The following is a 25,213-nucleotide window of genomic DNA, read 5'->3' as shown; positions in this document are numbered from 1 at the left end:
GACACACTTCCTGCTGCCAGTTGGTGGCGCTATAACTTTGTCTCACAAAAGTCATATCCATGTGATCGGCCTCTTACAACGAACACACAGCTGAAGTTTCATCAAAATGAATTAATGTATGCAAAAGTTATAACACACTTCCTGTTTCCTTTTTCTCGCCATAAATTCGTCTCTTCGCCACGGCCAAACCGTTTGAGATATTAAAAAGTCGCTCGCAATTTAGCATCCTCAGTGTCTTGACTTCAGGCTGACCGAGTTTGGTGCTGATCGGGTGAATCGTCTAGGAGGAGTATCGCAAATTCCACAGCATGCGTTTTCCGAACAACCCATAATAGCTCACTTCCTGTTGGGCTGACGCATAACTTAGAGCACGAAAGTTGTTCGGCCCGATGAGCTCTATATGTGTACCGAGTTTCATATATATACGTGGAAGTTGGTTTGATTTATAGACCACGTTTTCAGAGCCCACTTTAGGGGGCGCTGTCGAGCCCCCCTGCCACGCCCGGGTCCCAGCCTCAGCCCGGCCCTGATGGCCGCGCATTCTGATGCGTGTGCAAAGTTTCAAGAGTTTTCGAGCATGGGAAGGGCCCCAAAAATGCCCAAATAGTCGCGTAAAAAAATAATAATAAATAATAATAATAACAAATTAAAGCTGCGAGCAGCGATGACGGGCCCAAGCCGGGGGCACCGCCACCCCGGTGGCATCAGCTTAACTGTGCACAGCAGGCCAATAGGCATTTAATATGGGAAAAAATAAATAAAGGGACTATGTCAAAGTCATTTGAATTCACCTCATTAACTGCAGCAACTGGTGCTGCTATGACCAGGAACCACAACAGTCACATCTCTGAGATCAATTACATTTTATTCATTAATTTTATGTCAGATGATTTCAAATGTCAATTTCAAAATGAGTGCAGAATACTGTCCAAATGCTGAAGTTGTATTATCCTTACACTTCTCTTAAAAATAAATTAAGCCAAATCACAGAGACCGCAACAATGATTTTAATATCAGTGTCAGGGAAGAGTAATATGCGTGCATAAAATTTATGGAAGTTTATTATAAACAGCCACTTTTATAAATTCATGTGAAATTTAATTTTTTTATTCATTTGAATTCTATCAATAAATAATTAGGTTAAAGAGGTGTCATACGTGATCTTTGCAAACACAGCACATGACCTTCTTTAAAGCCCATGTTATAGAAAACAATTAAAAGTATTAGGATATCACTTTCAATTATGTGCAAATGTATTTTTTGCAGCTCAAAATTTTGTAAGTTCAAAAGACCAGTATTTAATTAAAGATATAATATATGTTTTTGTTTTACTTATTTTTCACAATAAAGTGATAGATATTTGTGATAGCCTATGATATGAAAGGGTTAAATTATTAAAAAAACAAGAGACAAGGTGACACACAGAGTGAGAGAGACCCCCTCCACACACACACACACACACACACACACACACACACACACACACACACACAGAGTGATCCTGAGGAGGGGGGGGGGTAACTAATTATATAAAACAATATTGTCAATGCCCTACAAATAAACTGGTTTTATACATTTATTTTTTTTATTCAAACCCAGAATAATATGTTTAATCCTTTAATGCAGGCCAAAGCACAGCATTGACAGGTAATTGTTTTAGACAGAAGAGTGGCTCACACACACACACACACACACACACACACACACACACACACACACACACACACACACACACACACACACACACACACACACACACACACACACAGTAGAAATCAGTGACATGTGTCCCCATGAGTCTGTGTGCATTCAGGTTGAAGTCCCCACCAGGCTAGAAAAAATAACACACACACACACACACACACACACACACACACACACACACACACACACACACACACACACACACACACACACACACACACACACACACACACACACACACACACACACACACAGTAGTAATGCTGAAGTATGCTGCAGGCAACCCTTATCAGCTAAGCTCAGCCCATCCCCCCCCTCCCAACACACACACACACACACACACACACACACACACACACACACACACACACACACACACACAGACACACACACACGTTTGTTTTTGTGAATTGTGGGGACATTCCATAGGCGTAATGTGTTTTATACTGTACAAACCGTATTGTCTATCCCCTTACACTGCCCCTGCCCCTAAACCTACCCATCACAGGAAACATTCTGCATTTTTACTTTTTCAAAAAAACTCCTCCTGTGTGATTTATAAGCATTTTGAAAAGTGGGGACATGGGGTAATGTCCTGATATGTCACCATTTTCTGTAATACCTGTGTCATACACATGTTATTATACACATTTTTGTCCTGATATGTCACAAAAACAAGCACACACACACACACACACACACACACACACACACACACACACACACACACACACACACACACACGCGTCTGGTTCACCATCTTTTTGGGGACTCAGCATAGATATAATGGTTTTTATGCTGTACAAACCATATATTCTGTCCTACACTGCCCCTGCCCATCACAGGAAACTTTCTGCATTTTCACATTTTCAAAGTAACTCATTCTGTCTGATTTATAAGCTTTTGTACCCATTGGGACGTCCCCATGAGTCTGTGTGCATTCAGGTTTAAGTCCCCACCAGGTTAGAAAACCATTCTCACACACACACAGAGGCAAGGTTTTTTGCTTGAAAACTTATACAATATTGCCCTCTACTGGTCATTTAAGTGAGAGCATAAGTGTTGAACAAAAAAAAAAAAAAAAAAAACTGTGTGCTATATAGAATAACCAGCAGGTGGGAGTATAGCCTTATTTATGAACCAGGCACTTGTGTGCTTATTTTGTCTTTTTTAGGCTTTTGCTACGGGAACACCGTTTGAGATATCCAATAACCGTTCGCATTTTAGCATCTTCTGTATATTTACTTTATGTTGTCCGAGTTTGGAGGAGATTGAATGAATCGCTTTTGAGGAGAGGGTAAAAACTCAGAGCTCGCTTTCGACTTCTTGTTATCTTCCAACCAAATTATCTGACTTCCTGTCGGTCACAGCTAATGACTGTAAATTAGAAAGTTGTCCGGCTCGAAATGTATAATATATATACCGAGTTTGGTGAATGTAGATAAAACTAACCCCCCACTTTTGACAAAAGATGGCGCTACTGAGCCCCTCTACCACGCCCGTTTCTGAATCTTTGCTTGCATCTTCTGGACAGCATGTCAGATGTGTGTGTTGAGTTTCATGCAATTTCAAGCATGTGAAGAGTCTCAAAAACACCAAAAAAGATTATTAGACTTTGACACGTTGCCATGACAACAGTTTTTCTAGAATCAGGAATCCATTTATATGTCTATATCTGCCATGTTTTGACATAATATTGATGAAGTTTGAAGTAAATTGGGTGAAAATAAGATGGGGATTTAAAGCAATTTTGAAAGTGACACACTTCCTGCTGCCAGTTGGTGGCGCTATAACTTTGACTCACAAAAGTCATATCCATGTGATCGTCCTCTTACAACGAACACACAGCTGAAGTTTCATCAAAATGAATTAATGTATGCAAAAGTTATAACACACTTCCTGTTTCCCTTTTCTCGCCATAAATTCGTCTCTTCGCCACGGCCAAACCGTTTGAGATATCAAAAAGTTGCTCGCAATTTAGCATCCTCAGTGTCTTGACTTCATGCTGACCGAGTTTGGTGCTGATCGGGTCAATCGTCTAGGAGGAGTACCGCAAATTCCACAGCATGCGTTTTCCGAACAACCCATAATAGCTCACTTCCTGTTGGGCTGACGCATAACTTAGAGCACGAAAGTTGTTCAGCCCGATGAGCTCTATATGTGTACCGAGTTTCATATATGTACGTGCAAGTGTGTTTGATTTATAGAGCCCGTTTTCAGACCCCACTTTAGGGGGCGCTGTCGAGCCCCCCTGCCACGCCCGGGTCCCAGCCTCAGCCCGGCCCTGATGGCCGCGCATTCTGATGCGTGTGCAAAGTTTCAAGAGTTTTCGAGCACGGGAAAGGCCCCAAAAATGCCCAAATAGTCGGTAAAAAAAATAATAATATATAATAATAATAATAAAAACCCTTAGAAGAACAATAGGGCTCTGCGCCCTTTCAGGGCTTGGGCCCTAATAATCCTTAGAAGAACAATAGGGCTCTGCGCCCTTTCAGGGCTTGGGCCCTAATAACAAAAAAAAAGAATCCTTAGAAGAACAATAGGGCTCTGCGCCCTTTCAGGGCTTGGGCCCTAATAATAATAATAATAATCCTTAGAAGAACAATAGGGCTCTGCGCCCTTTCAGGGCTTGGGCCCTAATAACAAATAATCCTTAGAAGAACAATAGGGCTCTGCGCCCTTTCAGGGCTTGGGCCCTAATAAAATAAAATGGTCAGATCCACAATAATGGTCTGATATAAAAATAAAACATTCTTCAGTTTACAGCCTACATACTTGTACCATCTTTATTAGAGAACCTCTCATTCATTTCTTTCTCAAACACGTTCATAACATCCATTTTAATCACTATTCCCTGATTTTTACTCAGGAACCTTCTTGTTAAACCCATTCTCACTCATCATACCCTCCACAGATTTACACATACTCAAACCTTATTGTCAAACTTACTATTTCCATCAAACCCAGTTTTCACTCATCATATTTAACTCAAAAGAACATATAAAATAACAATAACCAGAGATAAGAACAAAGGTAAACTAAAACAATTTTAAAAATGAATAAAGAGATAAGATAGGGTGCAATCAGTCGGACGTACAGTGCTCAGAGCTCATTCAGTAAATGCACAGCTGAACAGATGTGTTTTGTGTCTGGATTTGAATGTGGCTACTGTTGGAGCACATCTGATCTGTTCAGGAAGCTGGTTCCAACTGCGGCTGGCATAATAGCTAAAAGCAGACTCTCGTTGCTTTGAGTGAACTCTTGGTATTTCTAACTGACTTGATCCTGCTGATCTGAGTGATCTGTTGGGTTTGTATTTAATCAGCATATCTGCGATGTATTGAGGTCCTAGCTCATTGAGTGATTTATAAAGAAGTAATAGTACTTTAAAATCGATCCTAGATGTAACTGGAAGCCAGTGTAAAGACCTGAGGACTGGTGTGATATGGTCATATTTTCTGGTTCTGCTCAGAATCCTGGCAGCAGCGTTCTGTATGAGCTGAAGCTGTCTAATGGTCTTTTTGGAAAGGCCGGTGAGAAGGCCATTACAATAGTCCACCCTACTGGTGATGAAAGCATGATCGAGTTTCTCTAAGTCTTGCCTGGAAACAAAACATCTAATTCTGGCAATATTTTTCAGATGATAGTAAGCTGATTTAGTTATTGCTTTGACATGACTTCTGAAACTCAAGTCTGACTCCAAAATCACTCCAAGATTCCTGACTTGATTTTTTGTTATCAGGCCTTTAGCTTCAAGATATGCGTTCACCTTGAGAATTTCATCTTTGTTTCCAAATGTAGTGATTTGGGTTTTGTCTTTGTTTAACTGAAGATAGTTTTGGCACATCCAGTTGTTAACTTCATCAATGCATTTGCACAGGGAGTCAATGGGGCTGTAATAATTAGGTGACAGTGCTAAGTAGAGCTCGGTATCGTCAGCATAGCTGTGGTAAGCAATATTGTTATTTTTCATTATTTGGCTCAGTGGCAGCATATACAGGTTAAATAGGAGTGGTGCAAGAATTGACCCTTGTGGGACTCCACATGTCATGGATGTCCACTCAGACTTATGGTCTCCTATACTCACATAATAACCTCTCCCTTCTAAGTATGACCTGAACCATTTGAGGGCCATCCCAGAAAGCCTGACCCAGGAAAAAAGTGTGTTAGAGGAGGTAGGCGTGTCCTTAGGGAGAGAGAAAAGAGGACAGGCAGGAGTTTAGGACTGAAAGTAGGGACTTTGAATGTAAAAACATAAACAGGTAAAGGCAGAGAACTGGTAGATATGATGCAGAGGAGGAAAGTTGACATTCTGTGTGTCCAGGAGACCAGGTGGAAAGGGAGCAAGACTAGACGCATTGGAGCAACTTACTTTAAACAGTTGTATAATGGTGTGGACAGGAAGAAAAATGGAGTTGGAGTGATCCTGAAGGAGGAGTTTGTGAAGAATGTTCTGGAGGTAAAGAGACTGTCAGGTTGATGAGTCTGAAGCTGGATATTGAAGGTGTGATGTTGAATTTTGTTAGTGCCTATGCTCCACAAGTAGGTTGTAAGCAAGATAAGAAAGACAGATTCTGAAGTGAGTTGGAGAAAGTGATACAGACTGTTCCCAGAGGTGAGAGAGTAGTGAAAGGGGCAGATTTGAATGGACATGTTGGGAAAGGGAATAATGGGGATGAGGAAGTGATGGGCAGGTTTGGTCTTCAGGAAAGGAACCCAGAAGGACAGAGGTTGGTAGACTTTGGGGTCTAACACAGGGTGACATGGTGGCAGGAGCACACAAGTGGACTATATCTTATGTAGACGCTGTAATCTGATGGAAATTAGTGATTGTAGAGTAGTGGTAGGTGAGACTGTAGTTCGACAGCATAGGATGGTGGTGTGTAAGATGAATCTGGTGGTGAGGAAGATGAAGAGAGTAAAGGCAGAGCAGAAGGCAAAGTGATGGAAGCTGAAAAAGGAAGAGTGCTGTGTGGTTTTCAGGGAGGAGCTGAGATAAGCTTTAGGTGGTCAAGAAGGGCTTCCAGATGACTGGACTACTACAGCCAAAGTGATTAGGGAGACAGGTAGAAAGGTGTTAGGTGTGTCATCTGGAAGGAAGAAGGAAGATAAGGAGACTTGGTGGTGGAATAAGGAAGTCCAGGAGAGTATCCAGAGGAAGAGGTTAGCTAGAAAGAAGTGGGACAGTGAGAAGACAGAGGAAAGTAGCCAGGAATATAGGGTGATGCAGCGTGAGGTTAAGATAGAGGTGGCAAAGGCCAAACAGAAAGTGTATGAGGACGTACGCAAGGTTAGATAGTAAAGAAGGTGAGAGGGATGTGTATTGGTTGGCGAGGCAGAGGGATAGAGATGGAAAGGATGTGCAGCAGGTTAGAGCGATTAAAGATAGAGATGGAAATGTTTTGACAGGTGACAGGAGGGTGAGGGAAAGATGGAGTGAGTACTTTGAGGAACTGATGAATGAGGAAAATGACGGAGAGAAGAGTTGTAGAGGCAAATATTTTTGACCAGGAAGTAGAAAATATTAGCAAGGGTGAAGTTAGGAGATCTTTGAAGAGGATGAAGAGAGGAAAGGCAGTTGGTCCTCATGAAATACCAGTGGAGGTATGGAAGTGTCTAGCAGAAATGCCAGTAGAGTTTTTAACTAGGTTGTTCAATGAGGTTTTAGAGAGTGAGAGGATGCCTGAGGAATGGAGGAGAAGTGTTTTGGTGCCTATTTTTAAGAATAAGGGAGATGTGCAGAGATGAGGAAACTACAGATGTATTAAGCTGATGAGCCATACAATGAAGTTGTGGGAAAGAGTAGAGGAAGCAAGGCTAAGGGGAGAAGTGGACATTTGTGAGGGGCAGTATGGTTTCATGCCAAGAAAAAGCACTACAGATGCATTATTTGCTTTGAGAATGTTAATGGAGAAGTACAGAGAAGGTCAGAAAGAGCTGCATTGTGTCTTTGTAGATTTAGAGAAAGCATATGACAGAGTGCCAAGAGAGGAGCTGTGGTATTGTATGAGGAGGTCTGGAGTGGCAGAGAAGTATGTTAGAGTGGTACAGGATATGTATGAGAGCAGTAGGACAGTGGTAAGGTGTGCCGTAGGTGAGACAGAGGACTTCAAGGTGAAGGTGGGACTCATCAAGGATCGGCTCTGAGCCCCTTCTTGTTTGCGGTGGTGAAGGACAGGCTGACAGATGAGGTCAGACAGGAATCTCCATGGACTATGATGTTTGCGGATGACATTGTGATCTGTAGTGAGAGCAGGGAGCAGGTGGAGGAAAGTCTAGAGAGGTGGAGGTTTGTTCTGGAGAGAAGAGGAATGAAGGTTAGTCGCAGCAAGACAGAATACGTGTGTGAATGAGAGAGAACCACGTGGAACAGTGAGGTTACAGGGAGAAGGTGAAGGATTTTAAGTACTTAGGGTCAACAGTCCAGAGCAATTGGGAGTATGGAAAAGAGGTGAAGAAGCGTGTGCAGGCAGGTTGGAATGGGTGGAGAAAAGTCTCAGGATAAGTTGTGTGATAAAATTGTACCAGCAAGAATGAAAGGTGTACAGGACAGTAGTGAGAGCAGCGATGTTGTATGGTTTGGAGACAGTTGCACTGAGGAAAAGACAGGAGGAAGAGCTAGAGGTACCAGAGCTGAAGATATGAGGTTCTCTTTGGGAGTGACGAGGATGGATAGGATCAGGAATGAGTACATCAGAGGGACAGCACATGGGAGATGTTTTGGAGAAAGTTAGAGAGGCCAGGTTGAGATGGTTTGGACATGTTCAGAGGAGGGAGAGTGAATATATCGATAAAAGGATGCTGAGGTTAGAGCTGCCAGACAGGAGGTAGAGAGGAAGACCAAAGAGGAGGTTTATGGATATAGTGAAGGAGGACATGAAGGTAATCGGTCTCAGAGAAGAGGATACAGAGGATAGGAATAGATGGAGGCAGATGATTTACTGTGGCGACCCCTGAATGGAACAGTCGAAAGAAAAAGAAGAAGAAGAAGATGCATTGCTGATGTTAACATTAACCATTTGAAAACAACGTATAATTTACATGGTTTGACATGATATGATAAACCTATATTACAATTGCTTGTTAAAATACACTTATTTCTTTTTCGGGTATGTCTTGCAGCTTTAGTAACTACTTAATTTTTGTGAAACAGACACGTTACTGTGAGACATAACAATGAATGAATGAATGAATGAAAATACATTTCTGTGGGTTTTTCTCTTCATGTTCTTCTTTTTCTTTTTCTTTTTTGACTCATGAACGAACCCAAGCCCTTGACAAATTGAATTGAAAACTAAATTAAAGGTTTAGTGGGTAAAGCTTTGTCTTTTTTCATAAATTGGTTAGTCACTTAACAGAGTTTACTAAATTTACTATCTATTTTTTTATTTTTTTATTTTATCAGCCATATTTCATATATCAGGCAAAACATTGTTTTAAGGGTAACACTTTCATTTAGGTTTAGGTTTCATTTAACATTAATGTATTTATTAACTATGAGCAATAGCTACATTACAGCATTTATTAATCTTTGCTAGTAAAAAAAAAAAATAGTAATGAAGTTTTGCCGTACTGACAAGATATGCTATATTATTACCCACTGTTAAAAACCACAACAACAACATTCAGTGTTTATTTTTGTGCAACATGAACGTCAATGTTTAATTTGTGTGACTTTACCAAAGCGTTTGATTTGTAGGCCTATTCCTCCAGTCGCGAGCCTGTGCGCTTTATCTGACGGTTCATGCCCGCCTGGCCCGGCAGCTGCGCACGGACTGGGACTAAAATAATTCAGACTGACAAAATAATAAAAATGACCTTCTTCTTTTAAATAATAATAAAATCAATAAAAACGACATTCTTCTTCTAAATAACAAGCGTCATTAAGAATAATAAGCATAATAATAAGAAGAATCTTACAAATCGTCATGTAGCCTAATTATTAATGTGAATGAATCTTACTCCACATCACATCATCATCACTATTGTACACCCCAATACATGTGCCGTGATACGAAATTAAATGCTAATTGTTTCAAAACGTGCTGTAAAATAATGCAGTGATGGTAATTTATCATCCAAACAGCTAGGCTATTTAAACTGCTGGAGTGCGCTTCTCAATCTCCACACTATTAACAGTACTCGTTATTTGTGTCCATATTTTGTTTTTGTAGGTGCCTTTAATTCCACTCTTTAAACTCCCAAATAAAACAATTTCGGTTTTTTCCCACTTCCCTGGTGATGGTCTCGATGGGCTTCAACAATCATCTCACTAGTTCAGTAGTCAGAGCACTGATCAGGGAGTCAGCCCATTGACTTATGTCCTAATCACATGCCCTGACTAGTGGTCTAGTGAGATGATTGAACGCGCCCGATCTCCACGTCGGAGAAGTTTCGCTTCTTTGCCGTCTTCCGTGTGTCCATGGCGTAAAATGAGGGCGTGGGAGAGGCGGAGACTTGAATATATAGGGGCGTGTTATTCTAATGACGATCGTTTTCAGCTGCGGCATTTATCAGGGGCAGGTATTGCGTACACCTGGATTGCAGAGGTGCGCACAGCTTCATAAATCAGGCGGTGAGAGGAGTGTAAGCATAATCTTACGCCAACATATACGCCCGTTTCTACGCAAGATTGATAAATGAGGGCCATTGTGTATAGAGTCAGTGGGTGGGTCTTAACATAGTGACAGCCGAGTTGCATGCTTGCATGCTACTACTAAACACAGAAGCTGGCGAACGGCGGCCTTTCGAATCAGCTTTGACCGCGACTCTGGAAGACTTAAAGTAAGCTTTTCTCTGAGAAAAGAACAAAGAACCGCACTGACGTCATTCTTAAGAAGGGAAGATGTGTTTGGAGTTTTGCTGACCGGACACGGCGAAAGTTTAATCTGTCAATGTGCTCCGCTTCACCTTCATTGCTCTGGTTGGTTGTAGCTCTATCCTATTGTTTGCAGAGGGAGTTTGAAAGACAACCATTTATCCCGCCCCTCGGATTGAGCTATCAATGGTGAGTTTCCAGACCAAACATCTTGATGTTGGTCTGGCTTGTCAGGCTATTCTTTCCTGGTTCAATTGAAACACGCCCCATACTAGAATTGAGTATGACCACGTGAGGCTAGGCTCTCAAATACACCCCATTGACATTATACGAGCATTGTAAGCAGATAAACATAAAATTTTTGGGTTAACTATCCCATTAACTCATGTGAAAATATTTATGTAAAGCAGCATTCACATACAAAAAGGTTCTACTACTCAGTTCTACTCGGTGATGTGGTTGTCACGTTTACCTACACAGCCCTTACCACCGTGGTGGTAAAAAAAAAAAATCCTAGCACATGTTGTCTCTGGCATGTGACTGGTCCATAGCAAAACATAATAAAGCAATTTCTTCTTGGAGCCTACTTGGTTTTGTACCACACAGGTGCTGCTGTAATACTGAGACTTGCTACTGTAAATGTAAATACATACAATACGTGCAAAACATGCTGCTGCTGCATAAATAACACATTATATTACCCATACTAGATCTATACGGGTGGAGCTGGGGGAGACTTGCTTACGGTGAACACTGAACCAAAGTATTTAACTCTCCCCCAGCCTTCTTTTCTTCTTCTTTTCTTTTTTAAATTGCCAGCCACTGCCAGTATTTTTTTTTATAATTTTCACAAAACTTTCATGGCCCCCAGGATATTTTGTTGCAATATGCAATATACACTGATCAGGCATAACAATACGACCACCTTCACCTGTCACTGGTTCACCACTGTTTCTTCCTTGGACCACTTTTGCTGGATACTGACCACTGCAGACTGGGAACACCCCACAAGAGCTGCAGTTTTGGAGATACTCTGACCCAGTCGTCTAGCCATCACCATTTGGCCCTGGTCAAACTTGCTCAAATCCTTATGATTGCCCATTTTATCTGCCTCTAACACACAACTTTGAGGACAAAATGTTCACTTGCTGCCTAATATATCCCATCCAACAGTTACCGTGATGAAGAGATAATCAGTGTTATTCACTTCACCTGTCAGTGGTCATAATGTTATGACTGATCGATGTATGTTGAATGAGGGTGCGTTTAAAAAAAAAAAAAAAAACATTTTGAACAAAAGGCTAAGAAAATCTAGTTTTTTAATGTCCATAATATTTTTGCTTGTTTCTGCTGCTGCTTTACCTATCCATCTGAAGTTTAGCATTTTGCAAGCATGAGTGTTGTTTTCTGTTCGTCTGCTTTGCTTACCATGAACGAACCTGCATGAGGGTGTGTCTTTGTGATAACAGTGGTTAAACAGGCTGTTTCTCTCACAACCGTTATCATCAGCAGCATGTGTTCTCAGAGCATCTGTGCTAGAGGACCAGCCTTGCTGGACAAAGTAGTGAGGTTTATCTGTGTGTTTCCACTGAGGAAGAACAGCTTGGAAGGACTAATGAAGAGTCCTTTTGATCTGCAATTATCTCAAATATAGACATTACAGTTGTACTTTCTGTTTTACTGATAGGCATCTGTTGGTCTGCTGTTTACCCCTTCTCAAGAGACTGTACCACAGCTAGAGAAATCTCTTCTGTTTTTCTTTCTTTCCTTTAACTTCCTCCTGTCAATTATGAAGATACTTCGACTTAGTATTGTTTGTTGTTTCCAGACTTTTTAACTTGCAGTTAAAATTTGATAGCTGGTGAAGGCACCACCATGACTTTGCAGTAAAGACCTGCATTGACCAGCATGATTTTTTATGAAAAAATAGTCATTCTGCTGAAGCCAGCTGAGCAAGGATGTCTTTCTGGTTAGGCTAGCTAGTTAATGATCCTGATGTGGGGAAACAGCCAGATCCAAAAACTTGTGACCAAGTATTCTGGCTTACCCCGGCCATTGAGTCACAGATCTTGTTAAACGTGACACTTATCAGAGCTTCTTTTCATAAAACAGCCTGCCATTCATCCTATCTGAACATGCTAATCTCCAGACTGATACGCACTACTGCAACATCTCAAATGCTTCCCACTGTCAGTCATTGCTATCTTTGCATCATTTTAACATTCCTTTCAGTTGGCTAGCAACTTATCAGAAATGTATCTCTGTATTACATGTAAGACAACAGAACTTGCCAACAGTACTAAATGTGCTGTTCCAGAATGATGATTTCTGGACTTAACCAAAGAAAAGAATGCAATGATTCATACTGTCTACATTGTTCAGCTCTGCAGCAGAGATAAGTACTCACTTGAAACTTATCTGTAATTCCAGCAAGTTTTATGTATCTAGAGTATTTTTGTCTGAAATGTCACACTAGAGACTATCAAAATAATTTGATAGACTGGTAAATGTGAAGCAATGCCTTGTTGCTGTTGAAGTTTTAACTCATTATTAAAACATTTGAATTCCTAAGTTTTGTAGCAGATTAAAAGAAATTTACATGGATTTCAACCACACTTATTGTACATAGATTTCATTTTAAACCTACTGTAGAATCAACTTCAGTATCAAATGAGCCAAAACATTATAATCAGTCATAGGTGAAGCGAATATCATTGATCATCTCATGGCCACATATTAAGGTCTGGATACAGGAGAAATGGTCAAGAATAAAGATCTGAGCAACTTTGACAAGGGCCAACTTGTAATGGCAAGGCGACTGGGTCAGGGTATCTTTGAAACGGCAGGGCTTGTGTTGTTCTCAGTCAGCAGTGGTGAGAATTTACCAACAGTGGTCCAAGGAGGGACAAACCACAAACCAGCGACAGGATGCTGGCCGCCCAAGGCTCATCGATTCACAAGGGCTATCCCGTCTGGTCCAAGCAAACAGGTCTACTGTGGTACAAGTCACAAAATATTTATGATATTATGGGAGGAAAGGGTCACTACACCGCTGTGTATGTATAGCCGCATAACAAATAAGAGTGCCTATAATGACCCCCTGTCCACCGCCAAAAGAGCCAACAATGGGCAAACAAGCGTCGGAACGGGTCAGTGACGGCACCAGGATGCCCTGTGGGGATGACGAGCCAGTGGAAGGAGTGTGACACTCTGGTCGAATATTCTGTTGGGAAACCCTGATTCGGCCATTCATGTAGACATACCTTCAGGGCTTGTCCATACCTCGGCAGCCATGATTATATATATTCATGGTTGCAATTATATACCCCCATACCCCGTAATACATGAGATTATGATTAAAACAACCTCTGAATAACTAATTGTAAACATTACTTCTCAGTAAGCTAAATGCCAAAAGCTTATTCTAGTTTGACAACCTCTCAGGTACAAAAATAAACAGTAGTACATTGAGCAGCATGTAATATGATCTAAAATATATATATATAAAATACAGAATATATATAAAATATAGAATATGATCAACATGCCACTCACCATTACATCGCTATTTGTCTACATAGACACAAAATACTGTCTGTAATGGCTCCTATGTTCATACATTGTGGATGTTTGTCTCCATCTAGTGTCAAAAAAAGTGAAGAGGAAGCAATTCTAACTAGACTACACGGCAATAAAAAAGGGGATTTTATTTTTCGAGAAGCCTTTTTATACAAAATTCATAATCATACTAGAATGTGTAAAGTTGTAATTTGTTTAATGAATATTAGGCAACATCTACTGCCTTAAGTATTTAACAATAAACACTGACAACACAGGCAGATGAAAACACACGAGACCTGTTCCACCTTCTGCAATAATCTCATGTGAACACAAGTGAGATGCTCAGGAAACACACAAAAAACGTAATTGTTGCAGAACTTCAACCAGAATCTATGAATAAATCTATGAATGTCACAGTCCATAAACAAAAACACAATGACACACATCTTTTATGTTTTTTATTACAGATTACAGATTTTTATTACAGCTCCCAGTGTGAGGTGATAGGTGTCCAATCCTGCCAAATCTAACGATCGCGTGGCTCATATCACATCAAACCGTGCAAATGATTATTATTGTTACAATTTGTTCTCAAATTGTTAATGTTAACAACATCCTATTGCGTGACTATGTGTCTAGTATGTATTAGTGTTACCTGTAGATTTCAATTTCTGTAGTCTAATCTTTTGCTTTTGACTTGGAGTGAATCTCCAGTTGTCAGTGATGATTGTCATTTGGAACTTTCTGGACTATGATCCACCATCAAAATGATACATTGAATTATTCCAGCTGCTGTGAGAAAAGGCTATAAATGTATATGAGATACCACTACTTGCTGGACTCCTCCTTTATGTCTATAGACATTACGTAATGACGCAGACGAACAGCAACATGCTTGAATTTCAACGTCATGTCCACATAAAGATTATCTGTGATAAAGATAATGTTACAAATGAAATTGCTTAACTTTCCACATAACATGAAAACAGACCTATGAATTACACATTACCTTAAAGTTCCTTTCTCCTCCTGAAATGCAGCCCACAGGTTCACCATCCACATAAACATGATGACTACAGTTCAGTTATGTTTCCTCTCGGAAGACTTCTCTCCAGAACTGCGTCACAGTGAAGTTTCTGTTCCTGAGGAGCATCAGTCCGAGCGCTCTGGCTTCTCTCTTGGACTGCTCATAACTGACTCTCCACATATGCCGAAGAGACGAGCTTGAGGTCACGGCAAAATCAAACAGTTTTGGAGATGGGCACTTGAGGTGGCTTTCTTCAGCCCGCCAGACTTTAGATGGCAGCTTCTGTCATTGACATAGTAAAAGAGACAAAACGTTTTGTTTAATTAAGTCTTTCAAAATCAGCTCAACTTGTAAATGATGTGAGAAAAGCACAGGTGAATGAGGCGGACATTCCAACTGTACATATCCTGTCAGGGATACATCTCATGTGCATCTCAGAGATGTCTATTTGATGTGCGCGTTTACATCTGGAAGGCATGTTTTTTACAGTGTCTCTTGGACGTTTCCTGTCAGACGTTAAATAGACATTTAGAAAATGGCTTTAAGATGTTTATGATTTAGAATACAGTAGGTACGGAAAGTATTCAGACCCCTTTAAATTTGTAAATCTTTTATATTGCAGCAATTTTCTTAAATCATTTAAGTTTGTTTTTTTCTCATTAATGTACACACAGCACCCAATATTGACAGAAAAATACAGAATTGTTGACATTTTGCAGATTTATTAAAAAAGAAAAACTGAAATATCACATGATCCTAATTATTCAGACCCTTTGCTGTGGTGCTCATATATTTAACTCAGGTGCTGTCCATTTCTTCTGATCATCCTTGAGATGGTTCTACGCCTTCATTTGAGTCCAGCTGTGTTTGATTATACTGATTGGACTTGATTAGGAAAGCCACACACCTGTCTATAAAAGACCTTATAGTTCACAGTGCATGTCAGAGCAAATGAGAATCAGGAGGTCAAAGGAACTGCCTGAAGAGCTCAGAGACAGAATTGTGGCAATGCACAGATCTGGCCACGGTTACAAACAAAACCTGCTGCACTTGTGATTCTTAAGAGCACAGTGGCCTCCATAATCCTCAAATGGTTGACGTTTGGGATGAACAGGACCCTTCCTAGAGCTGGCCGTCTGGCCAAACTGAGCTATCAGAAGAGAAGAGTCTTGGTGAGAGGTAAAGAAGAACCCAAAGATCACTGTGGCTGAGGTCCAGAGATACAGTCGGGAGATAGGAGAAAGTTGTAGAAAGTCAACCATCACTGCAGCCCTCCATCAGTCGAGGCTTTATGACAGAGTGGCCCGATGAAAGCCTCTCCTCAGTGCAAGACACATGAAAGTTTGCTAAAAAAAACACCTGAGGGACTCCAAGATGGTGAGAAATAAGATTCTTTGATCTGATGAGACCAAGATAGAACTTTTGGGCCTTAATTCTAAGCGGTATGTGTGGTGGAGCTGTCGCCTTTGGCTTGGCTTGCTCAGTTGGGGACACTAAAATTATGATCAAAGTTATTCAACTAAATATACAAATACAATTTATGAATTAGGTTTTAATTAATTCTATAAACTATAATACTGATCTGCCAACATTGTCGCTATATAATAAATTAAAATAAGTTGATAACATCACTGTTTTCTCCAGAATGACTGTACAGCCAAATCTAATTTTTTTGCAATATTGTCCTGTGTGACACTGTGAAGCTGCTTTGACACAATTGCGATTGTAAAAGCGCTATATAAATAAAGTTGATTGATTGATTGATTGATTGATTGATTGATTGATTGATTGATTGATTGATTGATTGATTGATTGATTGATTGAGAAAACCAGGCACCGCTCATCACCTGTCCAATACAGTCCCAACAGTGAAGCATGGTGGTGGCAGCATCATGCTGTGGGGATGTTTTTCAGCTACAGGAACAGGACAACTGGTTGCAATTAAGGGAAAGATTAATACAAGGCCAAGTACAGAGATATCCTGGACGAAAACCTTCTCCAGAGTGCTCAACACCTCAAACTGGGCCAAAGGTTCACCTTCCAACAAGACAATGACCCTAAGCACACAGCTTTCACAAAAACTCAGTGACTGTTCTTGAATGGCCCAGCCAGAGCCCTGACTTAAACCCAATTAAGCATCTCTGGAGAGACCTGAAAATGGCTGTCCATCAACGTTTACCATCCAACCTGACAGAACTGGAGAGGATCTGCCAGGAGGAATGGCAGAGAATCCCCAAATTCAGGTGTGAAAAACTTGTTGCATCTTTCCCAAAAATACTCATGGCTGTATTAGATCAAAAAGGTGCTTATACTAAATACTGAGCAAAGGGTCTGAATACTTAGGACCATGTGATATTTCAGTTTTTCTTTTTGAATAAATCTGCAAAAATGTCAACAATTCTGTGTTTTTTTGTCAATATGGGATGCTGTGTATACATTAATGAGAGAGAAAAAATTAACTTAAATGATTTTAGCAAATGGCTGCAATATAACAAATAGTGAACAATTTAAGGGGGTCTGAATACTTTCCGTACCAACTGTATATGTAAAACTGACATCTTAAAGATGTTTTGTACACCACAGATGCTTTCCAGATGAACAGACATCTTGCAGATCTGGTATCTAAATTGTCATTACCTTTTCCTGCCTGTGGATATTCTCCCAGACCCTGTTGCATACCATACACTCAAAGACGTCAATAAAGTTATCTTGACCGATGTCCTGAACACCCCACGGACGTTCCTTCAGTTCTGTCACCAGATTCACATTTGAGATTTTACGCTTGTGCTTCCACTCAAGGTATTTCAGATATTCCCAATCATTCTTGTCCAGTCTCTTTAAATACTGAGCCAGCTTCTTCGGCGGCTCTTTGGGGTCGACCACGACTGCGCTCCTGTTATCTGGCAACCACATGTGTACGTTAGGTGCTCCGTAGTACACTGGCACTACACCTAGCTTAAGCGGCCTCCACAGTTTCTCAGTGATATAGTCTTCACAGATGGCATTCTCAAAGGCCAGGATGAACTTGTACTGGGTGAGGATCTGGTAGAAATCCTGATCGTCCATTGCAGTTGAGTCTCTTAGGTGGGGTGGTAGGTCTTTATTATGAAGACACTGTCCGTACGAGTCCACTTGAATGTGCTGCATCAGCTCTTGAACGTAAACATCTCTATCAGACGGCGGGTCGCAGTCAGACTGGACGTACACCACAGGCGCTAGGGTTTTCCTCAGGTGGTTTTTGTAGGCAAGAGGAAGCAGGTGTGTTTGTGCAGTGAGTGTGTGGATGCCCTCCAGGTGTTGCGTTGTGAGGGGCAGATGAGCATGGCGGCTGAAGCTCGCTGTGTGGTTGAAAAGGGTAATGAGCGGCTCATGGAAAAGCTTGTAGTTATTCTTGGGTGACTCCTCATGAAACAGTGCCCAATGGTGCAACTCATGTCTCGGAAGAGGGAGACTTTCAATGCTGAAATCTGTACCTAATTTAAAAAAAAAGTAGTGTTCAGTACTAGGTCTGTCAACATGCTATTGTAAATAAAATAAAAATTAATATTATGATTTAATAAATAAACATGGAAATTAGGGATGCACTGATCCGATACCCCAGGATCGGTATTGATCAGACAGGACCGATCAAAATCTGATACTGTGCATATAATATTCTGTTACTGTTAAGCCCCAGTGCCCCACAAAAGGCTCAAAAACATTATAAAGCATCATCAATGATTCATGCACTATATTATAAGTTTTCTGAAGCCATTCCATAGTTTAAGTCATTAAATTTAAGTTCACGTGAATGCATGCTTCCCTCCGCAGTGGCTGTCAGTCGTTCTCCATTCAGCTTTCAAACTGTGTCACGTTCGGTTATGACTGTCAATGCGATGAAACTCTCTACAAGATTATTTATTGTTTCTGTTATTATGCTTGATCTGTAGATATCGCTCTATGGTTTCTAATAAAATGACTTTATCTTGCTGGCGTTTATTGCTGTAAATCATGCTACTGTCTACCGGGTCTGTTAGATCACAACACTGGACTAGTTATTATATTGTTCTTCACACACAGTAACTGAAATGTTAAACTGTTAAAATAAATGGCTTATAAGAATACTGCATAGATACACGACGCGTCTATATCTTGCTTTGAACTTCTCGATGTGGACGGAGGCACAGAGCGCAGCGTGCTGTGAGCATGTGACTCCTTGTAGCTTGAAGCGCATCATCCTGCACTTTGAGCCTCTCTATATTATAATACTTTTGCGCTATGAAAGCCCTATTAATAGCCTTCCTTGTTCTGCCCTATCTATAATATATTGCTGCCTCATTAAAAAGATGCACTATACATTTAAAATAAATGTAATTTCTTCGAATATAGGCCCTGTTTCTACAAATATATATACCTGTTATACTTGTTATATTACTTGAATATATTACTTATTCACTTTTGTGGTTTCCTTTATTTCCCCCCCCCCCCCCCCACTAAATGTTTAGATTTTATACACTTATTGTGCATTCTTGATTTTGTAACCTTTGCTGCTGAATTATTCACTAATCTAATTTATTCACCATCTATAGTAGTAGGCTATTTATTGTCATAAATTGTGATTTTATATTTTTGTTATTTGCTGTTTTTCTTTATAATGAAGTCAGTATTTAGTTGATTATGTTTAACTCAAAAAAGATTGATTTTCAATTCAACAGACAAAGGTTTAGAAATTCTACATAGATTTTTTAAACAAAACTGCATTGGTATCGGATCGGTTTAGTATCGGTATCGGCCGATACTCAGAATTTTTAATATCGGACCAAATCGGTTCTGAAAAAATGGTATCGGTGCATCCCTATACACTGTAAAAAAATTTTTTTGTTTTTTGTTGGTTTAACTTAAAAAAGTAAGTAACCTGGTTGCCTTAAAATTATGAGTTAATTGAAATTAAAACTTTGAGTTGATACAATGAAGGAAATTTGTTTAATAAATAGAAACTCAAAATATTATTGTATCATAAGTACATAAAAAAATTGATAAATCATGAAAATAGCACTATTTGCCATGTTTCACTGCGTCATCAGAAATAAAACACACACAATTACACAATGTGCTTACAAAATCTTTAAATAATATTTTAATAAAGGTTATCGAATCTCAAAAAATGCTCATTGTATTAACTCAAAATTTTAATTTCAATGAACTCAAAATTTTAAGGTAACCAGGTAACTTTTTTTCTAAATATTTTTTTTACAGTGTAATGGAAATACTGTTCTAGGTGGATGAACTGGTGATTATTTATTCATATTTATTCATTTATTCATCGTTCTCACAGATTAATTTTTTTTAAGTTTACATGAAGATGATTAGCTGGTCAATAACTTTTTTCTAGAGCTGATGTACAGCCAAACCAATCCCTCTTCCATTAATTTCCTATTACCAAGCTGCTTTGAAACAATCTTAACCTATAATGTAAAAAGCACTATATAAATGAAGGCGACTTGACAAGTCTAAATGAGAGAATAAACGAGGAACAGGTGAACACAATGGGTGGCTATAGACACACATTGGCTGCATCCGAAAACCTAGGCAGCTGACTGGTTGACTCGCTGCCTCATCAGACAATAGCTGTGTCTCATTTCAGAAGGCTGCTTCCTCCGGAGGTCGCATTTGAAGGGTGCATACGTCATAAGGCCGTCTCATTTCAAAAAAATTGAGAAGGACACTCCAAATGCGGCCTTCGAATGCGTCCTCCTTTCACAGGATTTCGGAGTGTGCATGAGGTGTAGCCTTCGCGGCTGGAGATAACCCATAATTATTTGCGTCGCTGTTAACAACCGTCATATATATTTTTTTATATTATATGAAAAAACTGCACCACTGCCAGATATACATGCAAGCTTGTTTTTATTTTTAAGTTCTATTACCTCAAACAGATAGTTGTGGTTAACATGATTACAACGCTTTAGTGCTTTTTAAACATTTAGAACAGTACATTGCTGTCAAGACAAGAAACATTTCATTGTAATTTTCAAGTTCTAAATAATTTTCATTCATATAAACTGGCGTGAGAGCGCAACGAGGCTGAATGTGTTGGCATAGCAACATGATACTTCCTGCCTGTGTGTCCTACAAAGGACGTCTCGTTTAATTCTGATTGAGGACACTTCGTACACTGCATCCTACACAGGACGTGTCCTCCGGAGGATGCAGCCTTCGAAATTTAACGAAATGAAACACAGCTAATGACTGCAGGCAGCGTTTGTGCACGAAGGCACCACACGGGACCAATTTCAAACAGACTTCTAAGGCAGTGTAACAGTTTAATGATCTACAGCAAAATAGAAAGAGCTTTGGTGAGAACTAAACACATATTCAATTACTACAGTAGTGATTTCTCGCTAGAAATGATATCAGAAATGTAATATGTTGGTAAAAAATGTACATTTACACACAAACTGACATCAAACGCAACTTCTGGACGCCATCTATTCCCCCCAGCTCAACTGTCACTGAATGGAAAGCACAGGATTGTGGGATATCAAAGGCAGCCAAGGATACATGAATGATGCCTTTAAAAATCGATCAGATGAAGGTATCTCAGGAGACAGGAAGTAGAGCAAACATTAGATTCGGACGTGGCTCGATGCCTTCCTTCCTTGAAATTTGTCCTCCGAAGGCAGCATTTTCCAGGTTTCGGACGCAGCCATTATCATACATTAGAAAAACTACAGCAAACTAGGAACAGAACAAGGAGCGATAAAACGAGACCAAATCAGAGGCTGTCTGAAATCACATACTTTTTTTTTATATATATAAGTAATTGCTTTGCGAGAGCTAAAAAACTTAAATGGTTGTTCTGTATAATAGGAATTCAATTCAATTTACATTCATTTGTACAACACTTCTCACAATACATACTGTTTCAAATCAGCTTTACAAAAAAATGAATGTTTCTACATAACAGTTATTTAGGTTACAAGGTTATGAGATGTATTATGAATGTTTGGCGGTAACACTTTAGAATAATGGTCTGTCATTAATACGTTTATGTTTGAATGTTTGACATTTTTACATGTAGATTACCTTTGCTGTCATTTAACAATTACGTAGAACTTAATCACTAATAATTGAATAACATTATTAAATGTAATCTTTAGCAAATTTTCTGAATAAATATCCATTTTCATACTGGATATAATGTTGTGGTGGCTTAATTTGTAACACTTAAAACTATTGATATTACTTTCGAGCGTTTTATTTTTCATTTATTTAGACAAAATGTTATTATCGGCTTGTTTATATTAGATGGACAGAATTTTAACATTAGTGCATCCTCAATAAGTATATACCAAATGCTTATGAATGAGGGTATAAAATAAATGTTTATGCCACAATTACACTCACCATAGAAAAGAAAAGCTTTTGTCTGTGGATGGGAATGATAGGACTTGTTAACAGTGAAGAAGCATCTGTTACGGCCACAATGTCCGAGGCGTCCCAGTTCCCCTGTCAGAGGAGACCACCACACGATGACAGGGATCTCTGTTGCCCGTGTGACCTGCTGTCCGTGAGCGTCCTGCTCAAACCGTCCCAACTGCACAATAACCTACAAGAGAGACAAGCCTGAGTGTGAATACGGGACAACTGATAGCTTACTACTGCAGACATGAGGGGAGACTTTACGAAAATGAACCATGGTTTTACTACAAATAAAACCAAAAAAATATGGTTATTATAGTTAAACCATGGTAACCACAAATTAACTATGGCTTTACTACTCAACCATAGTTTAACACTTTTACAATAAAACCATGGTTAATATTCATAAGTGTAATACTGCCTGCAGAAACACAAGAGTTCTCTTTTAAAAGCTGTCATAAAAACTCCTATATGTGAAATGCAATGCATCTAATAGTTAAAACATCAAACAATAATCAGCATTTATTGTTTTATATGTAAGGTTACAAGGATGGAAAGGGGGAGGTTTTAGTAAAAAGGAAATACCAAGGATGAGGAAAAGGACAGAGATTTATCCAACTGTTAGTGAGACTCGAGCAGATCCCAAGAGCCAGCGGACACACCTGTAAACAAGAGACACTTGAAAGCGAGCACACTTATGGCTCTTTTCTGTTAAGTTTAGAATTGCACTACATAGCCTCAAACCATAGTGAGCTGCTTCCATTAAGCGCGTTCATGCGACTGATCTCGAGCGCATGCACGGTCTAAAAGAGATGCTTACTGAGTGTAGAGACAGCCTCTCGGTATAAAACAACGTGAAACATTTGATGTTAAGTGTGCCAAACTTTGCCGACTATTTGAAGCTTCTGTTAAAATGATAAAGTTAATGTTTTACCTGAAATGTCATGATTACAAACACAAACGCACACGCGCAGAGACAAAAAGCACAAAGTTTTTTAACTGAGATTCGCCACATATCAAACACGCTGTCCGTGAGCGTACCATTAAAAGTTAATACTATGCTTATTTATTTTGATTGTATGTTTTTCGAATAGGCCTATCTGCATGATTCATTCCTGTTTATTTATTGATCCCATAGCTGCTGTCCGAGTCTTTCCGTAACTGCATCGTCACTTCCGTTATGCGCCCCTTTAAACCATAGACACTTTAAACAACAGAAAGGAAGTTACAACTGTGTTACCATGGAAACACATACTTTGAGGCGAGTGAAGTCGAAGGGTTCAGGTTTTGTTTGATCTTTTTTTTTAAATCACTGGGTCAGCAAAGAAATAGTTTTGCTATTTGCTGTGTGATAGTGTCTGGAGAAAAAGACACATTGCAAATGTTTAGCAATGGTATATAGCCTACAATGTGTAATAGCATGATGTTTACAAAAAAAAAAATTACTCATGGAAGCTGCAGATGTCCTTCTGAAGATACACTGAGGCCTAAACCATGTGTGTATAGCAATATAAGTATGATATCACTGTAAATATGAAGCACAATCACAGTCTGAGCAGCCGCAGTAGTATTTTGAATAGATTTTGTCCTTAAAAAATAAATGTTATGCAATGTATACATTCGCTCATATGCCTAATCTCTTCAGACCAAGTTTGCCAAAACTGAAAGCACATTATCTGCTTTGCAATTGTAAAACAAAATATTTAATACATTTCTCTACATTACACACATCATAGAAAACTAACAGCTAATCTGTTTCATTTGAGAAACACTGAGGCTGCATCCGTATCCTGGGAAATGCTGCCTTTGGAGGACACATTTCAAGGTAGGAAGGCAAGGCACGTCCGAATCTAATGTTAGCTTCACTTTTGAGAGTTTTGATTTTGAATGCAGCATAAATGTATCATTCGCTTCCTTTGATATCCCACAATCCTGTGCGTTCTATTCTGTGACAGTTGAGTTAGAAAAAAAGATGGTGAGCAAAAGTTGCGTTTACCGGTCAGTTTGTAGGTAAATGTAGGCTATGTGTTTACCAACATTTTCCACTTCTGATATCATTTCTAACAAGAAATGACTAATGTTGTAATTCAATATTTGTTTAGTGCTCACCAAATCTATTTTGCTGTAGATCATTAAACTGTTACATTGCTTTAGATGTACTATGTGTATGTACTATGGGGCATGTTGTCAAATTTCACTTCCATTCTTTTGGGGTAAATCAAGAAAACAGTAGGCTATACACTGTATTAATCCAACAAAACCACATAATTGTACTAGACGTGTAAAATTAATGTTGAAAAAAAAAATACTCTGAACCCCAAGTGGATTTACACAAACTGAGAAAGTCAAAAAGAGGTTGCACCCCACTCTCCCCTATTAGGTGGTCATAATGTTATGTCTGATTAGTGTATACTGTACAGACACACACACACACACACACACACACACACACACACACACACACACAGAATGGACTGTATTAATTCTGTCTGCATTAATAGATGAAGTTCACCAGGGCAAACAGTGAGTCATACCTGTTTGCTGCCATGGCAACAACAAAAATACTTTGAGTGGCCATTCTCCTTTATGTTTGAGAGGAGAAATCCTTATTTCCCAGCGTCCTCTCATGCAGCAGATGACAAACACATTACTTCACATAAAACCAAAAACGAAAAGCAAATTCTTTTTGTTTTCTTTTTCTT

The 25,213-nt window shown here is 39.5% G+C and overlaps 1 protein-coding gene across 3 annotated transcripts; it reads right to left on the bottom strand.

Moving 5' to 3' along the window:
• Window positions 1-14,526: 14,526 nt before the first annotated feature.
• On the bottom strand, window positions 14,527-23,683 carry fut10 (fucosyltransferase 10). 3 transcript variants are annotated; one of them, XR_010901190.1, is made up of 5 exons: window positions 23,446-23,683; window positions 22,497-22,698; window positions 17,748-18,583; window positions 15,093-15,392; window positions 14,527-15,012 (listed from the first exon to the last, which is right to left on the bottom strand). XR_010901190.1 is itself a non-coding variant. In XM_067432735.1 (4 exons), exons 1-4 carry the CDS (start codon window positions 23,524-23,526, stop codon window positions 15,168-15,170), a joined length of 1,344 nt encoding a protein of 447 aa, XP_067288836.1. In that variant the 5' UTR covers window positions 23,527-23,683; the 3' UTR covers window positions 14,527-15,167. The 3 variants fall into 3 exon arrangements, 2 of the variants coding, with proteins under 2 accessions (XP_067288836.1, XP_067288837.1); XM_067432735.1 differs by having other exon boundaries at window positions 14,527-15,392; XM_067432736.1 differs by having other exon boundaries at window positions 14,527-15,392; window positions 23,553-23,663.
• Window positions 23,684-25,213: the final 1,530 nt, after the last annotated feature.

The sequence above is a fragment of the Pseudorasbora parva genome, chromosome 23 (genome assembly GCF_024679245.1).
Source record: "Pseudorasbora parva isolate DD20220531a chromosome 23, ASM2467924v1, whole genome shotgun sequence".
Lineage (NCBI taxonomy): Eukaryota > Metazoa > Chordata > Actinopteri > Cypriniformes > Gobionidae > Pseudorasbora > Pseudorasbora parva.
Note: the sequence above shows the minus strand (reverse complement) of the source record. Positions and strands in the feature narration are given on the sequence as shown.